This window comes from Schistocerca serialis, chromosome 2 (assembly GCF_023864345.2).
Source record: "Schistocerca serialis cubense isolate TAMUIC-IGC-003099 chromosome 2, iqSchSeri2.2, whole genome shotgun sequence".
NCBI classification, from domain to species: domain Eukaryota; kingdom Metazoa; phylum Arthropoda; class Insecta; order Orthoptera; family Acrididae; genus Schistocerca; species Schistocerca serialis.
The window spans coordinates 679,523,800-679,549,977 of NC_064639.1; the positions used below are offsets into that span (position 1 = coordinate 679,523,800).

General features: G+C 46.3%; 1 protein-coding gene across 2 annotated transcripts in view; it reads right to left on the bottom strand.

Moving 5' to 3' along the window:
* The window catches only part of LOC126457786 (H(+)/Cl(-) exchange transporter 7), a 175,292-nt gene that overhangs the window by 92,610 nt on the left and 56,504 nt on the right, over positions 1-26,178 (bottom strand). For both annotated transcript variants that reach the window (XM_050094371.1, XM_050094370.1), the window contains 2 exons: positions 14,705-14,848; positions 12,713-12,890 (listed from right to left, as the gene is read on the bottom strand). In XM_050094371.1, the coding sequence (XP_049950328.1) occupies positions 12,713-12,890; positions 14,705-14,848 (322 nt within the window). The remainder of the gene's footprint in view (positions 1-12,712; positions 12,891-14,704; positions 14,849-26,178) is intronic.

Consider the following 26,178-nt stretch of genomic DNA (forward strand, 5'->3'; position numbering starts at 1 on the left):
GTAGGGTACAAAGATGACACCGATGCTGTCGCAAAGTGTGTCATGAAGTGTTCTGCAAGGACGGATGGATGTAGACAACACAGAGCACTCTGTAGGACAAAACCCTGGACAGTTGATTGTCACTGACAGCCCAGAAAGCTAGGAATCTTAGATCAAACCTATGATAAAGAGGCATATGTCCCCAAGGAGGAAACATAGCACTCCCAGCATTCCTTTTTGCTCTCCTTGAGCCTTAGCATGGAGATTGTTAAAAGTGATAAGGTTGATCTGTGAAGGGTGTTGTTTACATCACTGCAATGCTTGTCTGTAGTCCTGCATAGTGACTGCTATGTCCACCACAGTACTGGTCAACGACTAGGAGAACCTGTGGATAGGGGGATAGCAGTGCCAGCGGCATGAAGAACAGTGTCAGAGATGTCTTGCATAACCGCATCAATGCGGTCCGAGAGAGAGGTGTCAAAGTGCACAACAGATGTATATAAAGGCCAACTGGCCATGTGGACTGTCCTTTGTGGGGGCCGTCTGCTTGTTTGTGGCAGGGGAAGGCTAGCATCACTGGGAAGTTGTCACTGTCACAAAGATCATCCTGGGGTGACCAATGTAGTGAAGCCATGAGAGGAGGTCATGAGATCAATAGCAGAAAAGGTGCCATGAGCAGCACTGAAGTGGGTAGGGGACCCGTGATTGAGAACATACAAATAAATGTCCGTAAAAAGTTGGTCAATACTGTGGTAGAACTTCGCTTTATTAAGGTAGGCAGTTCAGCATAAGGAAGTGGCCTACCTGGAGAGAGGTGGACATTGCAAACGGTGATTGCTGGGGTCATTTGCACTCTTACTGCTATTGCTTCCAGGGTGGTATGAAGGGGGATCCAGTCACTAATGACATGTAATGACATTTGTGTGAACTAAACTGCAGACCCCTCTAGATGCTATCGCAGGGCCTGCATGGTTCCTACAGTTTCTCTGACAGCCAAGAATCGTTAGAGAGTGCTCATCATAGGAATTGTAGTGCTTCGAGATTTCTGCATAAATTCTAGAACCACTTTGCCTTCCTCCATCTCAAACTCACGATATTTTAAATAGAAGTGTGAGGGAGACTAATCTGACCTACTGCGCACTGTGTGTGTGTGTGTGTGTGTGTGTGTGTGTGTGTGTGTGTGTGTGTGTGTGTGTGTGTGTGTGTGTGTGCAGGTCTGAAAACAGTCACGAGCAAATTGTGGACGCAGCGACCAAACGGCAGCCGACAAGTACCTTCTGTACAATCCATACAGTTTCAGTGTATGTGTAGAGAGGAACAAAGAGTTTTTATGAATTATTCTCTGCTTTTAGTGACTGTGACTGTGATGAAGAAATGAGGTTAGACTTTCAAGTAATCCATGTGTTGGACTTTCTAGAAGCAAGACATGTTCATAAATTATGAGTGGTTCTTAAAACAACTCGCTTACGAATGTTAATTTAATGCATTTCTGAAGATCCAAATATGAGTGAAATACATGAGATATTTACATGTGAAATGCGAGAATGTTATTCTGCATAATCCAATACATTGTGAATTGGTGAAACCATAAAGTTTGTACATTTACTCCACACGTTCTACCGTCTAAAGCGTTAGAGCATGGCAACCAGTGGAAAGGACTCGAAAAACTGTAATTTTGAGAAGAAATCGAAGAAGTAGTTATGATGTGTTGCCATAGCAACCAGATATAACAAGACAAGAGAACTGTTTCGTGTAATTGGATTAAGTCCAAAAATCAAATGGAAAAATTTGCAGATGCAACAAAAGGGAAGATGTACGGAAGTAATAACAATAACATTAAAAGAACAGAAAGAAGACCTCGATGTATTAGACTAAGAACAGATATAACGAGAATAATTCAACTATGAAGGTGCAGTGGAGAGAGCACACAGCTCTCGCACACATCATGGCAACACTGATGCGGAAACAACACCCAATGCCACCAGCACCGATTGTGGTTCACCAGTGCTGACCTGCTTCCACAGCTGCCTACTGATGCCGATGTCGACAGAAACCTCTGACACCGCCAGGTTGCTGTTCACCAGTGATGACTTGCCGTCACATGCACTTACTCACATTGCAAGAATTCTACGTCGGGTGAGAGCAAAATAGAACTTCAGTACCTTAGCAAGAAGTGATACAAACAGTAGAGTGACCTTTATTGGCATAGTTATTATACTTAGAGTTAATTCGTTAAATGATTACTAGAACAACAACTAATAGGAATATGGATAATACACAGAGAATTGGGGAAACATTAGAACCAGCCATAGCTACGAAAGTGAGTAAGGAAGTACCAAACTGATCCAAATTAGTAAATTTAATCAAAGCCCAAAGTGCAGATTCAGCGGCTTTAAGAAAGGTAGAAGCCCAGGGTTTACAGTTAAATGAAACTTTAAAAGCTCAAAATGCCTTGAGTGCAGCTTCAACTGCTCAAAATGCTACTTTAAGTAAAGAACTATGCTCAGTAAATTCTCAATTAAATTTGTTAAATGCCAAAGTAGAATCGCAAAGCAGAGAATTTGGTAGTCTATGCGAAACGTGGGGGGCTTTTAAGATTGAATTTGGTGATTTAAATAATAAAGTGTTGTTGTTGTGGTGGTCTTCAGTCCTGAGACTGGTTTGATGCAGCTCTCCATGCTACTCTATCCTGTGCAAGCTGCTTCATCTCCCAGTACATACTGCAGCCTACATCCTTCTGAATCTGCTTAGTGCATTCATCTCTTGATCTCCCTCTACGATTTTTACCCTCCAAGCTGCCCTCCAAAACTAAATTGGTGATCCCTTGATGCCTCAGAACATGTCCTACCAACCGATCCCTTCTTCTACTCAAGCTGTGCCACAAACTTCTCTTCTCCCCAATTCTATTCAATACCTCCCCATTAGTGATGTGATCTACCCATCTAATCTTCAGCATTCTTCTGTAGCACCACATTTCGAAAGCTTCTATTCTCTTCTTGTCTGAACTATTTATCGTCCATGTTTCACTTTCATACATGGCTAAACTCCATACAAATACTTTCAGAAACGACTTCCTGACACTTAAATCTATACTCGATGTTAACAAATTTCTCTTCTTCAGAAACGCTTTCCTTGCCATTGCCAGTCTACATTTTATATCCTCTCTACTTCGACCATCATCACTTATGTTGCTCCCCAAATAGCAAAACTCCTTTACTACTTTAAGTGTCTCATTTCCTAATCTAATTCCCTCAGCATCACCCGACTTAATTCGACTACATTCCATTATCCTTGTTTTGCTTTTGTTGATGTTCATCTTATATCCTTCTTTCAAGACACTGTCCATTCCGTTCAACTGCTCTTCCAAGTCCTTTGCTGTCTCTGACAGAATTACAGTGTCATCGGCGAACCTCGAAGTTTTTATTTCTTCTCCATGGATTTTAATACTTACTCCGAATTTTTCTTTTGTTTCCTTCACTGCTTGCTAAATATACAGATTGAATAACATCAGGGAGAGGCTACAACCTTGTCTCACTCCCTTCCCAACTGCTGCTTCCCTTTCGTACCCCTCGACTATTATAACTGCCATCTGGTTTCTGGACAAGTTGTAAATAGCCTTTCGATCCCTGTATTTTACCCCTGCCACCTTCAGAATTTGAAAGAGAGTATTTCAGTCAATATCGTCAAAAGCTTTCTGTAAGTCTACAAATGCTAGAAATGTAGGTTTGCCTTTCCTTAATCTATCTTGTAAGATAAGTCGTAGGGTCAGTATTGCCTCACGTGTTCCAACATTTCTACGGAATCCAAACCGATCTTCCCCGAGGTCGGCTTCTACAAGCTTTTCCATTCGTCTGTAAAGAATATGCGTTAGTATTTTGCAGCTGTGACTTATTAAACTGATAGTTCAGTAATTTTCACATCTGTCAACACCTGCTTTCTTTGGGATTGGAATTATTATATTCTTCTTGAAGTCTGAGGGAATTGCTCACCAGATGGTAGAGTTTTGTCAGGACTGGCTCTCCCAAGGCTGTCAGTAGTTCTAATGGAATGTTGTCTACTTCCGGGGCCTTGTTTCGACTCGGGTCTTTCAGTGCTCTGTCAAACTCTTCACGCAGTATCATATCTCCATTTCATCTTCATCTACCTCCTCTTCCATTTCCATAATATTGTCCTCAAAAACATAGCCCCTGTATAGACCCTCTATATACTCCTTCCACCTTTCTGCTTTCCCTTTTTTGCTTAGAACTGGGTTTCCATCTGAGATCTTGATATTCATAGAAGTGGTTCTCTTTTCTCCAAAGGTCTCTTTAATTTTCCTGTAGGCAGTATCTATCTTACCCCTAGTGAGATAAGCCTCTACATCCTTACATTTGTCCTCTAGCTATCCCTGCTTAGCCATTTTGCACTTCCTGTCGATCTCATTTTTGAGACGTTTGTATTCCTTTTTGCCTGCTTCCCTTACAGCATTTTTGTATTGTCTCCTTTCATCAATTAAATTCAGTATCTCTTCTGTTACCCAAGGATTTCTACTAGCCCTCATCTTTTTACCTACTTGATCCTCTGCTGCCTTCACTATTTCATTCCTCAAAGCTACCCATTCTTCTTCTACTGTATTTCTGTCCCCCATTCCTGTCAATTGTTCCCTCATGCTCTCCCTGAAACTCTGTACAACCTGTGGTTCTTTCAGTTTAGCCAGGTCCCATCTCCTTAAATTCCCACTCTTTTGCAGTTTCTTCAGTTTTTATCTACCGTTCATATCCAATAGATTGTGGTCAGAGTCCACATCTGCCCCTGGAAATGTCTTACAATTTAAAATCTGGTTCCTAAATCTATCTGATACCTTCTAGTATTTCCAGGATTCTTCCATGTATACAACCTTCTTTCATGATTCTTGAACCGAGTGATAGCTATGATTAAGTTATGCTCTGTGCAAAATTCTACCAGGCGGCTTCCTCTTTCATTTCTTAGCCCCAATCCATATTCACCTACTATGTTTCCTTCTCTCCCTTTTCCTACTGACGAATTCCAGTCACCCATGACTATTAAATTTTCGTCTCCCTTCACTACCTGAATAATTTCTTTTATCTCGTCATGCATTTCATCAATTTCTTCATCATCTGCAGAGCTAGTTGGCATATAAACTTGTACTATTGTAGTAGGTGTGGGCATCGAGTCTATCTTGGCCACAATAATGCGTTCACTATGCTGTTTGTAGTAGCTAACCCGCACTCCTATTTTTTTATTCATTATTAAACCTACTCCTGCATTACCCCTATTTGATTTTGTATTTATAACCCTGTATTCACCTGACCAAAAATCTTGTTCCTCCTGCCACCGAACTTCACTAATTCCCACTATATCTAACTTTAATCTATCCATTTCCCTTTTTAAATTTTCTAACCTACCTGCCCGATTAAGGGATCTGACATTCCACACTCCGATCCGTAGAACGCCAGTTTTCCTTCTCCTGATAACAACGTCCTCTTGAGTAGTCCCCGCCTGGAAATCCGAATGGGGGACTGTTTTACCTCCGGAATATTTTACCCAAGAGGACGCCATCATCATTTATCCATACAGTAAAGCTGCATGCCCTCGGGAAAAATTACAGCTGTAGTTTCCCCTTGCTTTCAGCCACTCGCAGTACCAGCACAGCAAGGCCGTTTTGGTTAGTGTTACAAGGCCAGATCAGTCAATCATCCAGACTGTTGCCCCTGCAACTACTGAAAAGGCTGCTTCCCCTCTTCAGGAACCACATGTTTGTCTGGCCTCTCAACAGATACCCCTCCATTGTGGTTGCACCTACAGTACAGCTATCTGTATCATTGAGGCACGCAAGCCTCCCCACCAACGGCAAGGTCCATGGTTCATTGGGGGGAGGGGGGGGGGGGAATAATAAAGTAGAGGGTTAGAAATTAGAATTAAAGAATGAAGTAACTAACTCTTTAAGCTTCCATGTAAATCAAATGTTCACTGACTTTAATCAGAAACAGAATGATCAAATTCAGGCTTTGGTAAAGAAGTTAGAGTTTGATATTGAAGATAAATGTAATAATGTAGAATCAGAACCTATTGAAAACTTAGCATCTTTGGAAGACAGGTACAATAGTGAGTACAATAATGTAAGACAGGGAATGAATACTTTGGAGTGTAGATCAGCCTAAGGAATTGATGTCGATTATTCAATCGCAAATTACAGTTGTCAGTGCACGAGTGGATGATGTCAATAAATACTTCAAAGAGACCATATCTAACTTTGATATTATAAATGTATGTAGTTTGTAGGAACCATTTGAACAAATTTTAGATCGAAAAGTTACTAAGAGTATAACCTCTTCTTCCAAACTTATACTAGCAAGGTTATAGATGACATGTGGAAAGAATTCAAGCTCATCCAAAACAAAGTAGAAAAACAATGTATCATCAACTAATGTTGTGTTAGCTAGGGAAGTGGTGATTGTGTTACCTAGGGAAGTGGTGATACTTTCAAACAAAATTTAATGAGAAGTACTGGTCTGCACTTGCTCAAGTGAAGTTAATATCAGATCCATGGGACCCGGGCGAAGTCACATATCCCCCAGGGACGTTAACGTTCTGTGTTAACGGGCGGAGTGACGACCGTCTGATCCCGAGAGTGGTTTTCGATGTTTCTTTCAAAATAGTTTACTGCACCGAATTCCCTTCAAATCTTAAACTATTCTGTAATCTATTCTTGAATTTTTAAACTATCCTATAATTTTAGTACTGAGAAAACTGGATATGACAACAAAATAGAAAACAATTTAAGAGAATCACACATAAACAGTGATCTCTAGACGAAATGAACAGAATAGAATATTATATTTGTGGAAAAAGGTAATATCATATAACTAATTGAACAATCGTTATACTGCAGTGTATGGATTTTATATTTTGTATATAATATTTTGTGCCCTTTATGAGATGTGATGTAGAGAGGAATGTTTGTATTGATTTTGAAAGGGGTGGACAGTGTAAATAAGAGCATGATTTACACCAACAGATAAATCATGGTTAAAACAGAACACACATCACACTTTTCAAACAACCCTCACAAACAAGTGTAACTGGTTCTTCACCATTTGCCATTTCCATAGGGTTGCTAAGATTTTCTTCGGGGACCTCAAGGGTGAAGGTGGGAATGTCTGTTCTGTAGGAGACGATTTAACACCACACCTCCTCTGGCTTCCCACTCAAGTACTGGCAAGGTAGGGATCCTGGGGAAGGTGAACGGGAGGGGGGGAGTGTTTGGAAGAGTTTCTTCCTGTCTTTGGGGCTATCTTCTTTCACTTCTTCGATCTTAGCAACCATTTCTATTTTTTCCTTTCTTACTTCTCTTTGGAGGACCTAACTTTTTTCCCTCTTTCCATATTCATATACTTCTATCGCAGAAGTCCTCCATAGTCTCCGTGGTTTCCTATAACCTACAACTTATTTTCACATGAGAAGGCTGAAGAATCAGAACACACAAACACACTTACACATACCCACAAAGAAATACGAATACACAAACAATGAAGTTACAGATTAGAAGGATGTAAGAACCGCCAAGGGTTGTAGGGGAGAAGATATACGTACATCTAGAAAGACGCACACATTGTTTTTATTATGATGGTTCTACATTGCCTATTTACATGAAAAGGTATCATATAAGAACAACGAAGATTCCATATCGCATATGTCCATAAGTATAGAAAAACTATGATGATCTTACAATGAGTATACATAAGCAGGAAGCATGAGTAATGTAAGTCAGTGTAGCGAATACTCATATAAATTGATGAATAGTAGGCTAGTGCGGCTTGAACAGAATAGGTAGACGTAGTATCTACCATGAGTCGAATAATGTGTGTAGACATAGTATCTACTAAGACTATAGAAGTTGAAAAGTAGAGGAGAACTCTAGGGTAAATAAGGTACTAAGAAGAGAGAGTGAAGTGTAAAATAGATTTTTATTTTACCAGGAAATATTTAATTATAGTGTACCTAAAGATGTATACTAGGGCAATGAACCGTGAGGCCTACTCAGAGGATAAGGGGGGCGTACCCGGAATTTGCTAAGGATATAGGGCAGGTGTACCTACATAGAGATAGGACGACCTGTGGCCTCATGAATAGGAATGTTTTATAAAGGTGCGTACCTACCAGAACAAAAGGAGGAAGTGAACTCATAGGGTCCACACACATGTAAGGTATAGGCACTGATCCTAGGGGAAAGGATAGTATCCTGACAGAAGTCACACATTTAATAGGAAGTATTCTGGTAAGTTTGAATTCTATATACCACTAGCTTTATTATGTTTTATGCGAGTTTACAAGTGTCGAAAAATTCAGTTTCCCAGAGTTCCTCCGGACTACAAATTACTATAAATAATGATACTAGTATGTACTAAGGGAAAAATAGTACAAGGAATTAGAATAAAGAATAAAGTACTTAAGTGTCATGAACACCTGGAGCTTACAATGGAAACTAAAGGTTTATTCCTCACAATTCCTAGATATACGAAAACGAACTCCAACATTGATTGAAATATTCACATTTTATAATTAAAGTAAAATGAAAAAATAAGAGCTAAATAATAAGAAAAAGAGTATTCCCGGTTATGTAAAGAACAAGGTATACTGTTGAAATATGAATTATTGTTATATGTGATATAGATGTACATAAAATATTGCGTGTCCAATCTGGGGGGGGGGGGGGGGGGGGGGGGGGGGGATATGTAGTGCTTCAAGAATTTCTGTGTAAATTCTAGAACCACTTGGCCTTCCTCCATCTCGAACACACAATATTTTAAATATAAGTGTGAGAGAGATGAATCCGACCTACTGCGCATTGCATGTTTGTGTGTGTAGGTCTAAAAACAGTCACGAGCGAATTGCAGACGCAGCGGCCGAATGGTGGACAGCAAGTACCTGTTGTACAATCCATACAGTTTCAGTGTATGTGTACAGAAGAACAAGGAGTGTTTATGTATTATTCTGTGCTTTTAGTGACTGTGATGATTTTTAAGGACAAAGGAAGAAATGAGGTTAGACTTTCAAGTAATTCATGTGTTGGACTTGCTAGAAGCAAGACATTTTCATAAATTATATGGTTGTTAGACCAACGCTATTGTAAATGTATTTAATCGAGTCTAATGTGAGACAAATCGGTTAACTTACTTCCGAATATTTATGTGAGAAACTGTGAATTTGTTCTTTGTGGAAGTTGAAATATACCAAGACTAAACTAAAAGTGTTCTGCAAGTATCCACTTATTTCATGGGAGGGAGGGGGGGGGGGGGGAGAGAGAGAGAGAGAGAGAGAGAGAGAGAGAGAGAGAGAGAGAGAGAGAGACTTTGATAAATTCCGTTAACCAGCAGTATTCTTCGGAGAAGTTTTAGGAGATCGACGTGGCCGACTATCCAGAGAAGAAGCTTGGCAGTGCTTACCAAGTAAGTCAACCGATGTGAGAGAGGTGTGCAGTTGGCAAATCAGCTCCACATCGATTCTTGTCATCTAAAGCATTAGAGAGTGTGTTTCTTGAAGAGGAAGACAGACTGCAGAATAAGAGGAAGTAAGTTGTTCTATCACTGGTAGGTGACGGTAATATCCTTTGCAATTCCACTGGATTATCATGTGGCGAGATTCCAGGTTAGACATAAAGAAACCAACAGCAGGTCATGTCACTGGGACAGTGGTCGTAACTGATGAGGACGAATTGACATCCATAAAAACTGGAGCTGATTCAAAGTGAGAAGGAAGGGGTGAAGCCCCTCCAGGATGGCTGGGAAGCCTCGTCCTTGGACTTGTGCTGCTGCTTCTTCTTCCTTGGAAGGAGAGAGGATGTGTTATCAGAAAGGGAACAAACGGTAGTGATGTTCAGATTGGACAGAGAACAAGTGGCTTTGGGGCCCTCGGAGTGTGGGGCCATCATCCGACCCGACGTAGCAGACTTCCTATCTTGAGTATGTTGTGGAAACGTGTTCTGAGAGGGTGCTCCATTCCAGCAGGAGCCAGAGAGGAGGATTTCTTCTCTGACTGAAGAGGAAGAGGAGCAACAGCAATTCCTTGAGGAGAAAGTGCGGGAGATTCCATGGGGGGAGGGGGGGGGGGGGGGGGCAGGGAAGAGGGGCAGGAGAGGGAATAAGGTGGGGGGGGGGAGGGGGAAGTAGGCGAAGATGTAACTGAGGCAAGGATAGATTAGAGATTCACAGGGTGAAGTCTGTCAAACTTCTTCTGGGCCTCAAAGTAGCTGAGACAGTCAAGGATATTTATTTCCTGGATTATTTTTTCCTTTGTATACACTGAACATTCCAATGAGTGGGAAGAATGTAGACCAGAGCAGTTTAGTGTCTACATGATTGGCTTTAGAGCATCTCAGGACATGCTGGACGAAATGAAGGCTTCATCATTCCAGATTGGCCCTAAGTTCATCCCTGGACTGAAGAAGAAGGTGGAAAATTACACCCTGTGTCATACTGAGAGATTCGTGAAGAGTGATATTCACTGGGATGCCTCCAAATGTTTGCAGCCATGGAGGAAGGCCGACTTGCTGGCAAAAGTTGACTTTATACGGAGGGGACCAGATCTCATCTTGATTAAGGACTCTGTTTCACCAAACTTGTACTCATTGTGATCCACAAAAGAAAGGGAGTCTGGTGGCCACAGAAGTCTCCCCGTCACTCCTGAAACAGACCAGGAACCATGGAAAGGGTTCACTCACGCTGGCAGGCTTGGCCCCCCTCCCAGAGGGAAGCCAAGGAGAGAAAGCCTGAGAAGGCAGAATCAGGAACTGAGACAGAACTATTCCTAGGAAGAGACACAGCCACGGAAGAGCAGCCAGAGAATATAACATGTTCGAAGTGCCAATCGTCCACCCTGGTACCATCCTCTCCAATCAGGGGTTCACATCAAGGGTATCACCCATCCCTGCAGGGCAACCACTCTTAGGCTTTCAAGGTGTTCACAGCGAAAGTACCAGCAGTGAGATCCCTGTAGTGTCAGGGGGCACAGCCAAATGGGTGCATAATAGTTCCACCATGCAAGAAAACGGTGGTGGGGGGGGGGGGGGGGGGGGGAAGAACCCTCACCAAGGGAGGGAGTTCTTCCGCATCTGGCTCACACTACAGATGTCAAATCCCTAAGGGGCCCCAAAAAAGAAAAGCGAAAAATGAGGAGCAAAAGCAAAGAAACCAAAACAGCAAGACAAAATTAAGTCAGTAGGATACCTGGGCCTACATAAATAAGAACACCAAGAGAGGGAAAGGTAGGGGTAATGGGAGAGGAATAAGGACTGGGAGGAAAAAGGAAGTGGAAGATAAAGCAACCTGGAAAAGAAGAAAGGCTGCAATAACTCGGGCACCAGTGCACACCACACACTTATTGGGGGAGGAACATGCAAAATGACAAAAGCAAGAAAACCATTTCTGAAAAGAAATAACATCAAATACAAATTTGAACATTAATAAGTCTTTTCTGAAGGTATTATTGTCTGGAGTGCAGCCTTTTATGTTGTGAAATGGGCACCAAACAGTTCAGACAAGAAGAGAAGTGAAGCTTTTGAAACATATTGCTACAGAAGAATACTGTAGACTTGATGGGTAGATCAAAGAACTAATGAGGAAAGACAATGAGTCTACTTAAAGAAAAAAAATTATGGCACAGCCCACTGAAAGAGGTCTCAGTTGATAGGAAACATCCTGAGGCAACAAGAAATTGTCAATTTGGCATTGGAGGGAAGTGTAGGGTGGTAGCACTTATAGAGGGACACCAAGAGATGTAAACACCAAGCAGTATTTATTCAGAGATGAAAACTTACAGAATACACTGGCATGGTGAGCTGCAACAAACCAGTCTTGGGACTGAAGATGACCATGACCACAACAACAACAAAACTACAACAATGATAACGATAAGAACAAGGGTAGATAGCATTAAGCAGGACAATAATAATTTATAGTTAATACAGCATGTAAATTATGTCTCTGTGATGTCTTTCTGTTATGTTCGTGTATACCTTGACTCGTTCCACATCCCTGAAGGTTCTCCTTGAAGTGATCTATTACATGAAACTAACATACATATGTAGTGTAAAGAAAAAGAACAGAAATAGATGAGAGAAAATCCAACAAAAAGTAGAAGAAGAAAATTGTCATTAGACAACAAGAAATTTTTTTAAGAAGCATCAGAAGGGACAAAACACAGGACACAGAAGACAATAGAATGCAATAAACAAGAATTGTTGAAAAGTTGTGAACTTTTTACTGTTCATGTCTGTATTACACATACATACCTGATGAAGACTGAAATAATTATAATCACAACGTACCACTAACATTTTGCAAGACACTCAGTCACACGAGATGACTATGTGAAAGTAGAATGATTTAAATTTAAGTCACAAAAAACTTCATCACAGCAACACATTATTTACAGCTTGTTACATATCAAAAATTAATGAATCAAGAAGTTGGAAACTATATTGAAAGTAACAACAAAACCAAATTGAAGTAGCATACAATGGTAGTCTTCAACGAGATTGAATGCCATAGGGGGCACTCTCTGCACAAATGAAAGCAGACGATCTTTTCATCATAAAGCTGGTGACATTCTTCTCCCCATAGGACTTTTAGTTATTTTCGATCACAGAAAGAGACTCTTACAAGGAGGCCAAATGAGAAGGGGAAAAAGCGTCAACCTAATAAAGTGTGAAAGATTATCAGAGGTGTAAACTTACCAACAGGTGCACCAAAGGCTGCAGCAACACCTGCTGCTGCACCTCCACAGACAAAGTCTCGTTTCTCATGGTCCTCCCTGAAGTACTGTAATATGTTGAAGTCTTGACGCAATGTTGTGCTCTTTCCTTGCGAAATGCCTGCAGCCACAACAGCTCCTGAGTGTATCATGGGACCTTCCTAATTAATGTGTAAAATTAGACAAATGAAAACAACTGACTTCTTCACAGATAGAAAATGTACAAGGATTGACTGAGATTTTTATTATAAGGATACAGTGTGAAAGTACTGATGCTTGCAAAAAGATGGGTGAGAGCACCTTGGGAGAGTAGGTGGGGGAAGTTGGGAGGATTGAAGGGAGTGTGGTGGGGGGAGGGGAGTTGGGAGGATGAAGGGAGTGGGGTGGGGGGGAGTTGGGAGGGTGGTGGGGACGGGGCATTACGAGTGTTTGTGTGTGTGTGTGGGGAGTTACTAGTGTATGTGGGGGGGGGGGGGGGAGTGAAGTGGGTGTGGGGGGAATGAGGTGTGTGGGGGGGAGGGGGAAGTGAGGTGTGTGTGGGGGGGATGAAGTGAGGTGTGTGTGTGGGGGGGGGGATGAAGTGAGGTGTGTGTGTGGGGGGGGGAGGGGATGAAGTGAGGTGTGTGTGTGTGGGAGGGGGGGGGGAGGGGATGAAGTGAGGTGTGTGTGTATGGGAGGGAGTGAGGGGTGTGTGTGTGGGACGGGAGTGAGGAGTGTGTTGGGGGGGGGTGGAGTGGGGGGGAGTGTGTGGGGGAGGGGGGGAGGGGGGGGAGGGGGGGAGGAGTGTGTGGGGGGGAGTGAGGTGTGTGTGGGATACATAAATTTCTGTTGTGTGTGGGGGGAGGTGTGTGGGGGGGGAGTGAGTGGTGTGTGGGGGGTGGGGTGAGTGAGGGGTGTGTGTGTGTGTGTGTGTGTGTGTGTGTGTGTGTGTGTGTGTGTGTGTGTGCGGGGGGTTTGAGGTGTGTGTGTGCGGGGGGGCGGCGGGGGGGGGGGGGGGGGGGGCGGGGGTTGGCGTGTGGGGGAGGGAGGTTTGGGGGGGCGTGTGTGTGGTGGAGGTGTGTGTGTGTGTGTGTGTGTGTGTGTGTGTGTGTGTGTGTGTGTGTGTGTGTGGTAGGTGTGTGTGGGGGGGAGTGAGGGGTGTGTGGGGGGTAGGGGGGAGTGAGGGGGGGGGGGGGAATGACGTGTGTTTGTGGGGTGGGGGAGTGAGGGGGGGCAGAGTGAGGAGTGTGTGGGGGGGGGGGAGTGAGGGGTGTGTGTGGTGGGGGCGGGGGGGGGGGGAGTGAGGCGTGTGTGTGTTGGGGCGGTGAGGTGTGTGTGGGGGGGCAGGGGGAGTGAGGTGTGTGTGTGCAGGGGGGGGGGGACTGAGGTGTGTGGGGGGGCACTGAGGTGCGTGTGGGGGGGGGCTGCGGTGTGTGGGGGGGGGGGCGCCTGAGGTGTGTGTGTGTGTGGGGGGGGGGGGCCTGAGGTGTGTGTGGGGGGGGGGGGTCTGAGTTGTGTGGGGGGGGATCTGAGATGTGTGTGGGGGGGGGGGGTTGGGGTGTGAGGTGTGTGGGGGGGGGGGTGGCTGAGGTGTGGGGGGGGGGCTGAGTTGTGTGGGAGGGGCTGAGATGTGTGTGTTGGGGGGGGGGGCTGAGGTGTGTGTTGTGGGGGGGTTGGGGGTGTGAGGTGTGGGGGGGGCGTGGTGTGTGTGTGGGGGGGAGGTGAGGTGTGTGTGGAGGGGGGATTGAGGTGTGTGTGGGGGGGTGAGGTGTGTGTGTGTGTGGGGGGGGGGGGAGTGAGGTGGGTGTGTGTGTGTGTGGGGGGGGGGGGGGGAGTGAGGTGTGTGTGGGATACAGAAATTTCTGTTGCATTTCTACCTCGCTCACCCAAGTATATTTTGTAATCCACTAGGTTATAACTTCATTTTTAGCAGTCCAAGGAACACCACATGCACTAGTCCCATTCTAAATCAAAATACCATGAGAGCCATACATACCTTACCAGCAGCCAAGCCTCCAACAACAGAGCACACTACACCTATCACCTTTACTAGTAGTGTCTTTATGCGTACCACTCGAGGAATCTTTATGCCATTTAAATAACATTTCACTTGGGGTATCCCACTCCCTGCAGCTGTGGGCTGCAAAGCATAAGTTTATATTTCAGTACATATGACAATGAAAAGCAATTTCCTTGCAAGTCATTTCACATTAGAATTCATCTCTTGCACACATATCATTGCATGCATAGTTATTATTTTGCATATTAATTTAATTAGAACTACATTTACTACCCAATAATCCATATTAATGTAAGTTTTGACAGTACAAAATAAAGAACATGAAATCTAATAGAATATATGGATATCTAATAGTTTCTATTTAGGGAAATATCAACTTGGCTCACTTATATAAAACTTGATACATTGTCAGTTTTATACATTTAAGAAGAAATTTCTAAAGCAAGTGGAATGTTCTCGTAGTTGTACATCATAGACATTAAAATGACAAATGTTAATTTTCAATATGTATTCCTGAAATCAGAATTCTAGAGATTTTTAAGAGAAATGTGCACCGACTCTTTTAAACGGTGTTTCACAACGCATACAGTCCCAATGCTCAATGTTCACGCAAATGTGGATTGGTTGGTTGGTTGGTTTAAAAGAGGGGGGAAGGGACCAAACTACGAGGTCATCATTCCCCTGTTCCTAATAAAAAAATGTCACAAGTGTGAGGGGAAAAAAAAAAAAAAAAAAAAAAAAAAAAAAAAAAAAAAAAAAAAAAAAAACGGATGAGACATATAACACAAAACGGAAAGAGAGGAAAACCACAAAACAAAGGAAAGGTAACGACCACTAAAAGGAACAAGAGGACAAGAAAACAACAGACAGATGCTAGAAAGACCCTAAAAGCACTACGGTGGAGGACACAGAGGGACAAAGTACATACACTAAAACCTATATAGAAGTATAAAACCCACTCTCACGATTAAATGTAAAACTAAAGATGCTGCTGAGGCATCGAAGCCCAACACCAAAGGTAGGAAACTGGGAAAATTAAAAGTCCGCCAAAGAGCAGCTAATAGTGGGCAGTCCAGCAAGAGGTGAACAACTGTCATTTGGGAGCCACAGCGACACACAGGTTGGTCCTCACGAAAGAGTAGGTAACCATGCGTTAGCCATGTATGGCCAATGCGGAGCCGGCAGAGGACAACTGATTCCCTGCAAGAGAACCACATGGAAGACTTCCACGCATTCATAGTCTCCTTAATGACACACAGTTTGTTGTGCATACTGTTACGACATTTCGTCTCCCAAAGCCAGAAAACCCTGCTGCGTAAGACGCAGGTCAGCTTCGGACATGCCTATCTCCAGAAGCGGTTTCCGCGTCTCCTGTTTGGACAGCCTGTCGGCAAGTTTGTAGCCTGGGACTCCGACGTGTCCTGGAGTCCACACAAACGCCACTGAATGACGAGACTGTTCCAAGGCATAGATGCACTTCTGGATGGACGCTACCAGAGGATAGCGAGGGTAGCACTGGTCGGTAGCTTGTAGACTACGCAATGAGTCAGTACACAGGAGAAATGACATGCTAGAGCACGAGTGGATGTGCTCAAGAGCATGAGATATGGCCGCCAGCTTTGCAGTGAAAACACTGCAGCCATCTGGCAAGGAGTGCTGTTCAATATGTCCTCCATGAACATACGCAAAGCCTATGTGACCATAAGCCATCAAGCCGTCTGTGTAAACCACGTCAGAGCCCCGGAACATGACAACAATCTAGAGGAAGTGACAGCGGAGAATGGGTTAACAGAGTCCTTAGGGCCATGCAAAAGGTCCAGACGAAGCTGTAGCCGAGGTGTACACCATGAAGGCATACGTGAACGGACCGCAAGTAGAGGTGGTAAAGGGAAGGACTCCAGTTCGGAGGGAAGGAACTGCAGTCGTTAGCCCCGACATGGGCCGTCAATCCTGGAGATGGACTTCTGCGGGCAGGGAAACGGAGACTGTAACTCAGATGCTCAGAGGAACTATGAATGTGTGCTGCGTAACTGGCGAGCAGTTGCGCACGTCTGATCTGCAGTGGAGAGACACCAGCCTCCATCAGTACACTGGTCACCGGACTTGTCCTAAAACCTCCTGTCGCTAGTCGAACCCCGCAGTGGTGCACAAAGTCGAGTAAACACAATGCTGAGGGCACTGCCGAACAATAAACCACACTCCCATAGTCAATTCGGGATTGGACCAGGGCTCTGTAGAGCTGCAGAAGCGTAGAGCGATCTACACCCCAATTGGTGTTGCTCAGGCAACAGAGGGCATTGAGCTGCTGCCAGTACTTCCAATTAAGCTGACAAAGACGAGGAAGCAAAGTCAATGGTGTCCTAGGCATCGATATATCTCCACTACAGTGAGTGGATCGGCAGGAAGGTAAAGTTCTGGGTCCGGATGAACGGTATGACACTGACAGAAGTGCATGACATACGACTTTGTGTTTGAAAACTGTGAACCATGGGCTAGAACCCATGACTGCGCCTTGTGGATGGCTCCCTATAGGTGCCGCTCACCAACACCTGTACTGGAGCACCAGTACGAAATGCAGAAATCGTCTGCATACAGAGATGGTGAGACTGAAGCCCTTACAGCTGCTGCTAGACCGTTAATGGCCACTAAAAAGAAATAGACACTCAATACAGAGCCCTGCAGGACGCCATTCTCCTGCTTATTTGGGGGAGATGGGGGGTGGGGGGGTGGGAGGACTATGGGAGGCACCAACTTGGACACGGAAAGTATGAAGCGACAGGAAGTTTTGGATAAAATTTGGGAGCGGTCCCCAGAGACCCCGCTCGTACAGTGTAGCAAGGATATGATGTCACCAGGTTGTGTTGTATGCTTTACGTAAGTCAAAAAAGATGGCAACCAGGTGTTGGCACCTCAAAAAGGCTGTTCAGATGGCAGACTCGAGGGATTCCAGATTATCAGTGGAGGCTACCCGTTTCCAGGACCCAACTCAACCGCCGACACACCATATGTTTCAGAAGCTTACAAACAATGTTGGTGAGGCTAATGGGCTGATAGCTATCCAAGTCAAGCAGGTTGTTACCAGGTTTGAGCACCGGAATGACGGTGCTCTCAGGCCACTGGGATGGAAAGACGATGACATCGCATCACATCCGGTTGAAGGCGATAGGGAGATGTCACTTGTAGTCAGTCATAATTATCTGACTGTGGATCCGATATGGCCCAGGAGCTGTGTCGGGGCAAAATGCAAGGGCGCTGAGGAACTTCCATTCTGTAAATGTGGCATTATAGGGTTCACTGTGGCGTGTAGTTAACGAGAGAATCCTCCCTTCCATCTGTCGTTTGGGGACGTGAAAGGCTTGGAGATAATACTCTGACTCAGAGGTACGGGCAAAGTGCACAGCAAAGTGCTCAGCAATTGCATTTGCGTCGGTAGACAACACGCAATTGGTGTGAACACCAGGGACACCCGTTGGGGTCTTGTACCCTAAAAGACATTTGATCTTGGTCCAGACTTGGGAAGGTGACGTATAGCACCCAATGGTTGAGACATTTCTCTTCCAGCACTCCTGCTTTTGTCTTTGTATAAGCTTGCAAACCCAGGCACGGAGCCGTTTAATGACTATGAGCTGCTGTAGGTAAGGGTGCCGTTTATGTCACTCTAGAGCTCTCTGACGCTCTTTAATGGCCTCAGCGACTACTGTCGATCACCATGGGACTGTCTTTCACTGGGGGCACCCTTGAGAATGAGGGATCGCGTTTTCCACTACAGAAACGACCATTGTGGTGACCTGGTCAGCTACAACATCAATGGCACCTTGTGCGGGAGATTCTACAGTGACAGCAGAGGTGAAGGCTTCCCCATCTGCCTATCTCAAGCCCATCTGGGTAGACGTCCATGGGCATGATGCCGGGGAAGTAACGGGAAGATGGGTAAGCAGTCACTACCACACAGGTTGTCATGTGCTCTCCTGTGGATATATGTGGTAGGAGTCCTGAGCTGGAGATTGATAAATCAAGGACCGAGTAACTACCATGGGCCATATTGAAATGTTTTACGGCCCCAGTATTTAAGAGGCAGAGGTCGAGTTGGGACAGTAAATTTTTTACTCCTCTGCCTCGGGAAGTAAGCATGGGACTACCCCACAAGGGGTTATGGGCGTTAAAATCTCCCAGAAATAGGAAAAGTTTAGGGAGTTGATCAAGCAGGGCAGCCAAGATGTTCAGGGGTACCACACCATCTGGAGGAAGATATATGTTGCAGACAGTTATTTCCTGCATCGTCCTTATACTGACAGCCACAACTTCAAGAGGAGTTTGAAGGGATACAGGTTCACTACACACTGAGTTCAGGACATAGACACAAACTCCACCTGACTCCCTATTATATTCACTACAGTTCTTGTAATATCCCCTATAGCTGCGGAGGACAGGGGTTCGCATTGCCAGGAACCAGGTTTCCTGGAGAGCAATGCAGAAAGCAGGTATACGGCCTAACAACTGCCATAGCTCAGCCAGGTGGTGGAAAAAACCACCACAATTCCACTGGAGGATGACGTCATTGTTAGGCTAGGTAGGCATGAAGCGCTCAAGGGTTTATGCCTCAGGGTCACCTGCTGCCACTGATTCAGTACCTGTGCGATCGACATCCATTGAGTCTGAGCGTCCGGCGAGATCTAGGTCCTCAGCGGATGACAAAATCTCCATCACATCCTCAGATGCAGAGCTTGTAGGAAGTGGTTGTACGGGTGCCACCGCAAGGTCTGGATTCTTGGGTGCCGCCTTCTTTTTTGGTTTCTCTCGCTGTTCTGTTTCTGGCTGGGAGGGCTTCAGTGGGTCAGTCTCAGAGACTGAGGAGGACCGTGAAGCCCTACGACCAGCTACCTGTGGCTACTGGCGGGTATCTACTTTTCCACTGGTCGGAACCTGGGAAGGGAGTGACCCAAGGGACCACTTCCTGGCAAGAGGAGCCAAAGAACACTTACGCTTCTCTGGCTGAGAAGTGGGGACTCATGTCCCTGATGGTTTGGGGGGAAGAGGGGGTGGTATTGCTCCCGAAGTAGGTGGTGCAGGAGCAACAGGGAGGGAAGTGCCCCCCAAAATCAAGGGAACAGGTGAAGTCTGATGGCTCTGAGAGCCAACTGTGAAACAGGAGATGGTAGAACCGTTGTCATAGCAGCGGCGCAGGTCGATGTCATACACACAGGACGGAGCCTCTCATATTTTCGCTTAGCCTCAGCGTAGGTCAGTCGGACCATGGTCTTATTCCATTATCTTCCGTTCTTTCTGCAGAATCCTACAGTCTAGCAAGCAAGGGTAATGGTGCTCTCCCCACAATCTCGACATGTAACACGTTGCTTTTTTTTTTTGTGGTTTCAGGGCGCACAACTACAATGGTCATTAGCGCCCAGACTAAGTTAGGAATGCACTGCGAGGCACAAGGTTAAAACAGCAGCTAAAAGGGACAACACTATAAAAGACATATTAACAGGCATAGGATTAAAACACAGCATAATTAAATGTCCTTAGACAGGTTTGTCAAGTGGATAAAGCGAGGAACACGAGCAGCTGCTCCTGGGTCATCCGCTAAAATGGCATCCAGAGTACATGGCAGGCGAAGATCAACGCGCAGTGTATTAAAATTCAGACAGGATGTTAAAATGTGGCGTACTGTCAGCAATTGCCCACATGGGCAGAACGGCACCAGCGACGGCGCAGCCATCAGCAGATGGCGATGGCTGAACTGGCAGTGTCCAATTCGTAACCGGGCCAAAACGACCTCCTCCCTCCGAGAAGGGCGTGAAGAGGTCGTCCAAGCTGTGGGAAGAGGTTTCAAGGCCCGAAGCTTGTTGTCCGTAAGTGTAGCCCAATCGGCATGCCACAGCGATAAAATGTGCTGACAAATGACCCTGCTACAATGTGATGAAGGGACACAACAAGACGCTGTCCGAGGCTGGAGGACCGCAGCCTAGGCCGCGGCATCTGCAGCTTCGTTCCCAGGGATACCAACATGGCCAGGAACCCACATAAAGGTAACCGGAGAACCAAGTCATCCGCCAGCTGCTGAAGAGAGCGTTGGATCCGGTGCACGAAAGGGTGAACCGGATACGGATCACTGAGGCTCTGGATAGCACTCAGGAAATCGGAGCAGATGACATAAGCAGAATGTCGGTGGCAGCAGATGTAAAGAACAGCCTGTTAGAGGGCAAATAGCTCAGCTGTGAAGACCGAACAATGGCCATGGAACCGGTATTTGAAACTGTGTGCCCCGACAATAAAAGAACACCCGACATCGTCATTGGTCTTAGAGCCATCTGTATAAATGAAGATCACATTAATGGACTTCGAACGAAGTTCGACAAAACAGGAGCGGTATACTGAAGCTGGAGTAACCTCCTATGGGAGGTCAAGGTGAACGCGAACCTGAGCCTGGAGCCAAGGTGGCGTTTGGCTCTTGCCCACTAGAAAGGTTACAGGGAGTGAAAAATTAAGGTGCTGAAGGAGGCGACGAAAGCGAACTCCAGGGGGTAGCAGGGCAGAGACATACAACCTGTATTGACGGTAGAGAGAGTCGTCAAAAAAGGAACGATAAGACGGGTGGTCGGGCATTGACAATAGCCGACAGGCATACCGACAAAGCAGTATATCGCGCCGGTAGGTTAGTGGCAATTCACCGGCTTCAGCATGAAGACTCTCGACGGGACTAGTATAGAATGCTCCGATCACAAGACGTAAACCCCGATGTTGTATAGAGTTGAGACGGCGTAAGATGGACGGCCGTGCAGAGCAGTATACGAAGCTCCCATAATCCAGCTTTGAGCTGACGATCGACTGATATAGGCGAAGTAGGACGGCTCGATCTGCTCCCCACGACATACCGCTGAGAACACGGAGGACATTTAGGGAACGGATACAAAGGGCAGCCAAATATGACACATGTGGAGACCAGCTAAGTTTCCTGTCAAATGTACGACCTAAAAATTTTGTTGTCTCCACGAATGAGAGAGCAACGGGACCGAGTCGTAAGGACGGTGGGAGAAACTCTTTATAGTGCCAGAAGTTAACACAGACCGTCTTCTCGGCAGAAAAACAGAAGCCATTGGCGACACTCCAGGAGTAAAGACGGTCAAGACAACGCTGAAGACAGCACTCCAGGAAACAAGTACGCTGCACGCTGCAATAGGTGGTAAAATCGTCCACGAAAAGGGAGCCTGATACATCAGCTGGGAGGCAATCCATTATTGGATTGATCGCTATGGCGAAGAGAGCGACGCTGAAAACTGAGCCCTGTGGCACCCCATTCTCCTGGCGAAAGGCGTCGGACAGGACAGAATCCACACGTACCCTGAACTGTCGATCCATTAAAAAGGCACGAATAAAAAGAGGGAGGCAACCGCGAAGGCCCCACGTATGCATGGTGCGGAGAATGCCCGCCCTCCAACAGGTGTCTTAAGCCTTCTCCAAATCAAAGAATACAGCTGCGGTCGGGCGCTTCCGCAACAAGTTATTCATAATGGAGGTCGACAAGGTAACCAGATACTCAACAGCAGAGCGGCGCCTACGAAATCCACATTGTACATTGGTAAGTAGGCGTCGAGATTCGAGCAGCCAAACCAAACGAGAGTTAACCATTCGCTCCATCACCTTACAGACACAGCTGGTAAGGGAGATGGATCGATAACTGGAAGGCAAGTGCTTGTCCTTCCCTGGCTTAGGAATCGGGACAATAATAGACTCATGCCAGCATATGGGAACAAGACCCTCAATCCAGATGCGATTATAAGTATGAAGAAGAAAACCTTTACCCGCAGGAGAAAGGTTCTTCAGCATCTGAATATGAATAGAATCAGGCCCTGGAGCGGAGGACCGTGACCGGGCAAGTGCATTTTCGAGTTATAACTTTCACGATTCGAGGAGCAGAAGGTAGGTGGCCTTGCCTCCTCTGCCTGTTTGCGGGGGAGGAAGGCAGGGTGGTAATGAGCGGAGCTCGAAACCTCTGCAAAAAAGCAGCCGAAGGCATTGGAGACATCCTCAGGGGCCACAAGGACGTCATTCGCGACCATCAAGCCAGAAACTGGTGAGTGGACCTTAGTGCCAGATAGCTGGCGCAGGCTACCCCAGACAACAGAAGAAGGAGTAAAACTGTTGAAGGTGCTTTGAAGCAGCCCAGCTGGCTTTCTTGCTTTCTTTAATAACACGACGACACTGAGCACGTAATCGTTTATAATTGATACAATTCGCCATCGTAGGGTGGCGTTTAAAAGCGCGCAAAGCACGTCAACGAGCACGTAAAGCATCTCTACATGCTGCGGTCCACCAGAGGACCGGTACGCGACGTGGAGAAGAAGTAGTGTGAGGGATGGAATATTCAGCAGCAGTGAGAATCACTTCCGTGAGGTGTGCGACCTGACTATCGCAGCTTGCGAAGGTTTGATCCTGAAAGGTCGCCCTGGAAGAGAAGAGCCCCCAGTCTGCTTTGGAGATGTTCCAACTAGTTGAGCACGGAGAGGGAGTGTGATGCAGGAGATGGATAACACAAGGGAAGTGGTCGCTCGAATATGTATCAGAAAGTGCGAACCACTCAAACCGGCGTGCAAGTTGGGTAGTACATATAGAGAGGTCTAAATGGGAATAGATGTGAGTTCTGTCCGAAAGAAAAGTAGGGGCGCCAGTATTGAGGCAGACAAGATTGAGGTGGTTGAAAAGGTCTGCTAACAGGGAGCCTCTCGGGCAGGATGCTGGAGAGCCCCAAAGGGGATGGTGGGCATTGAAGTCTCCAGTTAACAAAAATGGTGCAGGTAGCTGAGCAATAATTTGCATCATGTCTGCCATTGTAACGGCAGACGACAATGGAGTGTAAACAGTACAAATGTAAAATGTAAAAGTGGGGAGAGCAATTCGGACGGCAACTGCCTGCAGGCCGGTGTGCAATGTGATGGGATCATAGTAAATATCATACCGGACCAGCAACATAACCCATCCATGAGCCGGAATACCTGCCACAGGGGGTAGGTCACAGAGGTGTAGTCTGCCAAGTCAATTTGATCGCATGGGCGTAGCTTCGTTTCCTGGAGAGCTACGACGAGCAGACAGTGCAAGCGTAGCAGCAACTTTAAGTCCTCTAGGTTGGAGCGAATGCCGCGAATAGTCCAATGAAGAAGTGCCATCGTGAGAAGAAAAAGAAAAAGGAGAAGCAAGAAGGGGTCACCTCGAAGGCCGCTGAGGGCCTGGCTTCGAATGAGCACTGCCGCCGCTATCAATAGGCGGAGAGTCATCGTCCATTGGTTCAATAGGTTCATCGGTCATCTTGTTAAGAGAGACGGGAGGAGGAGCTTCCTCCACCCGTGAACGGCCAGATGTTCGGCTACCAGCAGTGCGGCCAGGCAAAACGAATGACCGCCTGGGGCGGCAACCGCCGAGTGGCAGAGGAGAAGAAACGCGCCGTGGCGGAGAAGGAGAACATTGCTTCCTATAAGCCTTCTTCGAAGGTCGCTTAGTGGAACTACAGATCGATGGCTGGGAGTTCGAGATACGTAGGAAGTCTGCACAGGACGGTTCCTTCTTGAAGGCCCGTGCATCTGACTTCTGGGTCTTGGTCTTGGCAGAAGCTGATGAAGGCACTTGTGTCTTAGGGGTGACGGGAGGAAGAGGAGACGTTGACCGCGCGATCTTAGCACTGGCCGAACGGACGACCGTAGTGCTGAAGGTCAGATCGCATGTCTGCATCGCCACCTCCCTGGTAGTCCGAGAAGAGGCGAGGACAGTACTGTATTTCCCTGCTGGGAGCAGCATGGGCTTCCTACTAGCAAATAGCTTGCGAGCAGCCGAGGCGGACACTTTCTCTTTGACCCGAATTTCCTGTATACAGCGTTCATCCTTGTAGATGGGACAGTCGCGGGAGGACGTTGCATGGTCACCCTGACAGTTCACACAACGAGGAGACGGAGGTGGACAGTCACCCTCATGGGTGTCCCTGCCACAAGTGACACATTTAGCCGCATTAGAACAAGACTGGCGAGTGTGATTAAAACGCTGACACTGGTAGCAGCGCGTAGGTGTCGGGACATAGGGGCGAACAGAAATAAACTCTTTGCCCGCTTTGATGTGCGACAGCAGCTGAAAACTATCAAAGGTCAAGAAAAGTGTCCTGGACGGTACAAGGTCATTGTTGACCTTTTTCATGACCCTATGGACAGCCGTCACGCCCTGCTCAGCGTGGAAAGACTGAATCTCCTCGTCAGTCCATCCATCGAGTGATCTAGTATATACCACAACACGCGATGAATTCAAAGTGCGGTGAGCCTCCACCCGGACAGGGAATGTGTACAGGAGTGTGGCCCGAAGCAGTTTTTGTGCCTGAAAGGCGTTCTCAATTTCTAACAATGCACCGTTACGCATCCTGGTACAAGACTTGACAGATCCGGCTACGGCATCTACGCCCTTCTGGATAACGAAAGGGTTGACAAATGAAAAATCCTTTCCGTCCTCAGATCGAGAAACTACGAGGAACTTTGGGGCACGCGGTAGTACTTTTGTCACTGGTGACTGGTCAAGATCCGTTTTTGGTCAGAAGTCGAAAGAGAAATCCATTGCGGAGGAATCCCCCATGATTGCCAGCGGCTCCGATGGCGCGCTCCTTCCTTGTGGAGACCCTCTCAGAGGGCACTCCCGCCTTAAGTGAATGTTTACACCTCAGGTCACACCTCCCGAGAAACAGACGGAAGGACCAATCGGCATGATCGGAAGGTGTCAGCTCAGGCAGTCACCCCTCCCTGGGCCTGGCCTTTACCCGGGGGTACTTGCGTGCCTTACTTGTCTACCCAGGGCAGGGAATTACGCGTTACCCTGTCACTGGCTATGCATGCCAACCCGTGGGTCGGCCTTCAGGCACACACAGGGAGGAAAGAAAAAGAGGAAAAAAAAGGGAGAGAGGGAGAGAAAGGGCAGACTGTCTCAAACGCCGAGGCCAAGACCAGAGGGTGGACAAGAAGGCAAGGAGAAGAAGGCAAGGAGAAGAAGGCAAGGTAAAAAGTAAGGAAGACAGTGAGAGGGAGAAGGACAAAGAAAGGAACCAAACAAAGGAAGGAAGAAACCAGAATAAGTGAAAAACCAAAATGACCACAAATATAAGTCGTGGAACCATCCGTCTCCAGACGCAGGCGCAAACTATCCCCTTGAGGGGGAGCGACTCCTTTTAGTCGCCTCTTACGACAGGCAGGAATACCTTGGGCCTATTCTAACCCCCGGACCTGCAGGGGGGATGTAACACTGGAAGTACAGTGGGAAGACATATGACCGAATTTCCAGCACTTAAAGCACCGCATCAGGGAAGGGATATATGGCTTGACATCACAGCAGTAGACTATCACCTTGACCTTCTTGGGTAATGTGTCACCCTCGAAGGCCAAGATGAAGGCACTGGTGGAAACCTGATTATCCCTCTGACCCCAATA